Source organism: Lipotes vexillifer, unplaced genomic scaffold (genome assembly GCF_000442215.2).
Source record: "Lipotes vexillifer unplaced genomic scaffold, Lipotes_vexillifer_v1.1 scaffold263, whole genome shotgun sequence".
Classification (NCBI taxonomy): Eukaryota; Metazoa; Chordata; class Mammalia; order Artiodactyla; family Lipotidae; genus Lipotes; species Lipotes vexillifer.
Window position 1 is genome coordinate 327,094 of NW_006796752.1, and position 5,334 is coordinate 332,427.

Consider the following 5,334-nt stretch of genomic DNA (forward strand, 5'->3'; position numbering starts at 1 on the left):
CCAGCCGCTCCACGGCATGTGGGATCTTCCCAGACCGGGGCACGAACCCGTGTTCCCTGCATAGGCAGGTGGACTCAACCACTGTGCCACCAGGGAAGACCTAAATTCACTTTTAAGTTCAAGGTTCTAAGTGGCTGGGAGTCCTCTGTACCTTGAACAGCCACCTGTCTTAATGAGATGATCCCCTACTATAACAACTTGTGCTAATTCCATCATATTTATCACATTGTATTTTAATTATTTTCACATTGTGTTTTAATTATCAGTTTATCAATCTCCCATCAGATTGGGGATTCCTTCAGGGAGAGACTATCTTGTTCACTTTGTTTGACATAGGTACCAAATTATTTGACAAATGAGTAAAAAACACTTCAAATGGCATGTACTTATCCATAATTATTGAGTATTAACCTACAAATATTCTATAATCCGATTTTAAATCCTCAAATGTATACCAAGGCTTTCATTTAGCTTATGCTAATTTTTAAAATGTAGCTTTGAGGCATTTTATTATAAAAAGCTGGTACTCATATATATAAATGAATAGGAACTTAAAATTCATCATACATTTACTTCATTTTTTAGCTTGACCTTCTAGTAAATCTTTAGCTTCATTGATTTTGGCTGCTATATAAGGAGATCCTCCTACAGGAAGAAAAAAAAAGGAATAGTTATAATATGGACTCTCCAATTTCTGCTTGGTGAAAAGCTATTGCTTCAAGAATTCCTATGCTTATCTAAGAGGTGAAATGAGCAGAAATGAAATTTTGACTTTTTAAAATAACTATGACACTGGAACTGGATGACCAAAAACATGGTTAATATATTTGACCCATGGGAGGGAGATTTCCACAAAAAATGGCACCTTTTGAAAAAGCTTAAACTGATAGAAATAAAATTTAAAAAAATTCTCATACTTATGTGACTCTGAAATAGTGTAAGTTACCTTTTCATGACGATCACAAGTCATAAACACCAATTTATTGTACTGTGTTATTTTAAAACCATGAAATTTTCAGAGGTGCTGAGCTTAGTTGGGAAGACCCCACTTTGCTTTATATCCTTTTCCTGTTATCAACAGTCCCTTCACGATGTCACCTACATCTCCTTTCCTACTAAACTGTGGCAGTGATTTGAGTGATCCTCAAAAAAGTGTGACCCTCAGACCAGCAAGCACCAGCAATTAGTAAAAAGCTTAGGATGCAAATTTATGGGCTCCACCCTAGACCTACAGAATCAAGAGCCTTCCAGTTAGTATAAGCTAAGTTTTGTAAAAGGTTATGCAGTCAGATACCAAACAATTACCACCCTGTTTAAGCTCAAAACCCTCTTTCTTAAAGACAGGCTTCTCCTGTAAAGTAAAAGGACTTAAACACTGGAACGTGGATTTTGTGGTCTACATTTTGGTATTCCATTTCATCTTTCAACTCAGCCTAGGCTGCTTAGAAGTGTATCAGAAGCTAATAAATACACCCTATAGGTTTCTAACTAGGTAACCACTAGTTCAAAGGTCTAAATGGATAGGAAAAATGTTAAAAGTTTTATTAGTTTCATTAACTGAAATTCAACATTTTCCTTAGGTAAGAATGTAGACACCCCCCCACCCCAAACAGTAGTAGTAGCAGTATTTGAGATTCACTACTGTAAGTCACATCACAACTGCAGATCTCAAAACACAGTTAATGCTTATCACTACTTCCAAATTATATTAGTTACTAGATCTGCTCATTAGTCTATAAATTTTTCACTCAGAACTTACTCTTTTAAGGTACCTAAACAACAAATGGATCCAGCCTGGGAGACAGTGCTCACAAACAGATCTAGGCATTTCCCTTATAATAGCCAAGAATTAGATACAAAATTATCCCACTAATAACAGTTACTCCAACAAAATGTATTAACAATAGTTTAATGATACTTACCCTTGTCTGGGTGATTTAAAAGCATAATTCGTCGATGAGCATCTCTTATTTTTCCCTTATTGGCAGTAGGGCTAATTTAAAAAGGAAAAGGTATTGTATACTTCAGAGTAGATCTGGGTCACATTAAAAAACTATATAAAGGTCAATTAAAAATTGTGAAACAAAAAAAATTGTGAAACTGGAGTAAGTCAACACAACAGTATGAAAAGCTATTTGGGAACCTCTAATACACTAGGAAGATTAATATTCTGAATCACAGAACTAAACAGAGCTCCTTAGAAAAATAAGTCATTCTTAAAAATTTAGTTGAACTTTTAACTATTCATTACAACAATCCTTTTATTGAAAAGTATGTTTAAGTATTTGGAAATGAAGGCAGAATTTCATCACAAAAAAATCTGTTACTCTGTTATAGAGAACAATATTGAGCACTGTGATTATCTGTTGAAAAATCTACCTTCAATGAATTAAAAAGTACTCATGCGTCATTAGACCTTCTCATTGGACTTTTGTAGGGAATGTTTAGATCTTAAAAATGTAATAGATGGAACGTCCCTGGCAGTCCAGTGGTTAAAACTCCATGCTTCTACTGCAGGGGGTGTGGATTAGATCCCTGGTCAGGGACCTAATATCCCGCATGCCGCACAGTGCAGCCAAAAAAATAATAAAAATTAAAAAAAAATGGTACACAATAGAATAACTCTCTCCTAATAAAAGAGAGAAGGTCTTTCTTACACTTGCTTATAGCTCTAAATTTGGAAGAAAAATATGAGAAATTATTTTACCTTACACCTAGTATTAAGGCTGCTTCCCGTTTTGTCATTTTGGGTTCAAACCCACCTCTGTAATAGCCACCACTGAAGGCCTGAAAGTGGAAATACATTTGTAAGAAAAGATTATCAAAATAAACTGAAAGCTGCTAAAAAATGTCTATAAATGTTCATAGAACCAGCAGAAAAACTAAGACACTTCAGAAAACTAAGTGCAATTCCTATGGTATTTTTTTTTTTTCCTGTACGTGGGCCTCTCACTGCTGTGGCCTCTCCCGTTGTGGAGCACAGGCTCCGGAGGTGCAGGCTCAGTGGCCATGGCTCACGGGCCCAGCTGCTCCGCGGCATGTGGGATCTTCCCGGACCAGGGCACGAACCCACGTCCCCTGCATCGGCAGGCGGACTCTCAACCACTGCACCACCAGGGAAGCCCCCTATGGTATTTTAACTTTATAAATAGCAACAAATAGTTTAATGATCATTAAACATCCATTTCCCCCCCCCCCCACACACCCGGACCATCTAAACTGTCTTGAAGATACAAGACAAAATAACTGCCTTAAAGCCAGTTCTTCTGGGAGTGAAGGGAAGAGTATTCCAAGCTAGCCATGTTCTAGATAAAAATTTGATCTCAGAATATGACTACATGTTTTAGAACAAGTGCTTTAGAGGATTCAGAGATCTTTTGAGGCAAGTGGTTCAAGGACATTTTGAGGTTCAAGGCAACTACTAAAACAAGACTTTAAGATATATATTGAGAAAATCAGGCTATTAGATCCACTGACCTTGGTATGTCAGAAATTATACTGGTAAAACCTACCATTACCCTACTACTTTGTCACATTCAAACTTAACAATAAAAAGCAATACTCTACAGGTTGTCAAAATCATATTCATTCTGAATTTTGACCACAGAAGGTATGATCATCACATTCAGTCATACTCTAGAGCCCAATTAACTGAAGTGTTACCCAAGTAATCTCTGTTAGGGAGTGCCAGAGCCACACAGTAAAAATGGATCACTTCAGACCCCTAGATCCCTCTGGGTTTGTGATGCAGAGCAAATGATGCTGAAGATAATGGTGTATGAACAATAAAGTGATATTAACTTTCATGATACTAAAACTGTTAACACCTCTTCCCCAAATCTGTCACATGTAACATTTGATTCTTTACGGTAGCACCATTACAAAGCTCAGAACTTCTGAACCTTCTTTGTGGGAAGCAAGAGAAGGGGTCCAAAGCAATCACTTAGAAATTCATGGATGTCTGGCTCTAGGCTTCATACACAGACAGCAAAGAATTAGCAAAAATGGTGAATAAGAAGCCTTACAGATTTTGGTAGACTTTGAAAAACTTGTTTTACTTGAGGCTCCATATGCTTCATGGCTTGCAAAGCGTAACGGCCTAAAAACAAAAGCAATAAAATAAAAAGTCCGCAACCTCCTCTATTTCAGTTCCACCCCCAAACCATAAACAAACCTGCAAATCCTGCAGCAGCAATGGTCAGTCCAACTGCTACCACTGTACTGGCCTGGTAAAGGGAAGCAGAATAAATATTCATTTCTCTCATTCTCACCCTTCCCTATCATGCCCATTCTCCCATTCCAACTTATTACAAGTTTTATTTCAACGGGAGAAATAACTTTTAGGATGAAAATATTCTGCCCAATAATCCTGCAAATTTTATATCCAATGCATTTAAAAGGTATGGGATTTTTCACTAAGGAAAAAAAAAAGGCAAGTCGATTTGCTTATTTACTTATACAACAGTGAAAAAGATAATTCCCCTCCCCTTGAAAACTTCTTTCACCTCCGGGCAAGTGAAGTCACATTAAAATTCAATCAAGAGCAACGGAAATAAAGTTTCTGCCAGAGAAGGGAGAACTGTTTACAGAGGATTCCTGTAAATTCTGATTCACCGTTAAACGTAGGCTTAACTAAGAGACTAGCTTCTCATAGCACCTTCGGCCAAATATGTTCAGGAATCGAGAAGAGGTGTGTCAGCAAGAGAAAAGGGGAAAGACAGAGCAATGTAGAGAAAGGGCTGCGAGGATGTGTTAGGGGACCAGCAGGTATAATCAAATGCGTTTCCACTAACCTCCGAGCCCCATGGACGGCAGGCACAAAGGCCCGAGAGGGGTGAGGCAACAGCTCTGTGTCCCAGAGGGTGACTCTCCGGGGCGCTACACCCCCAGCTCTGAGTCGCATTAGGGAGACATCTGCGGCTCCTCTCCTCCCAGACCTTGAGCAGAGGTTAAGGCCTGGGCCTGAGATCGCCCAAGAGGCCGGAAGGCGGAACTCACCATGGTTCCCGCTCGGTTCCTCTGCTTCCACCGGGAGCGCGGTACATCCCACCCCACCAGCTCTACGCCTCTACCACAAAGCGACGCGGCCACCACCAGCACGTACAAACCGCCCAGACACGGGCGCCCCAGGAAATACGGCAGTGGCGGCCGTAAACTAGGCCGGAAAACTGTCGTAAAAGGGGACAGCGGACGGGAATGAAAAGGTCGCTCAAGCCGTGGGCAGGTGGAGAACACGACTTCGGATTGGTTGGTGGGTGGGCGGATCGCCTCCGTACTGGGCTCAAAGGTGGGGCTTCTTGTTTTGTCCTTTGCGCCTGGGCCTAGAGTATTTGG

At 39.9% G+C, this 5,334-nt stretch overlaps 1 protein-coding gene across 1 annotated transcript; it reads right to left on the minus strand.

Annotated features, from left to right (window-relative positions):
- Nucleotides 1-486: 486 nt before the first annotated feature.
- DNAJC19 (DnaJ heat shock protein family (Hsp40) member C19) lies at nucleotides 487-5,106 on the minus strand. Its single transcript, XM_007468919.1, has 6 exons — nucleotides 4,999-5,106; nucleotides 4,175-4,226; nucleotides 4,026-4,099; nucleotides 2,708-2,787; nucleotides 1,923-1,993; nucleotides 487-645 (listed from the first exon to the last, which is right to left on the minus strand). The coding sequence occupies exons 1-6, from the start codon at nucleotides 4,999-5,001 to the stop codon at nucleotides 575-577; spliced, it is 351 nt and encodes a 116-aa protein (XP_007468981.1). The 5' UTR covers nucleotides 5,002-5,106; the 3' UTR covers nucleotides 487-574.
- Nucleotides 5,107-5,334: the final 228 nt, after the last annotated feature.

What these genes read in the sequence shown, in the direction of transcription:
- DNAJC19 (XM_007468919.1), bottom strand. An exon ending in TGCTGCTGCAGGATTTGCAG is followed by an intron (nt 4,100 to 4,174) that starts GTTTGTTTATGG and finishes TTTTGTTTTTAG; the next exon opens with GCCGTTACGCTTTGCAAGCC. An exon ending in TTCAAAGTCTACCAAAATCT is followed by an intron (nt 2,788 to 4,025) that starts GTAAGGCTTCTT and finishes TTCCACTTTCAG; the next exon opens with GCCTTCAGTGGTGGCTATTA.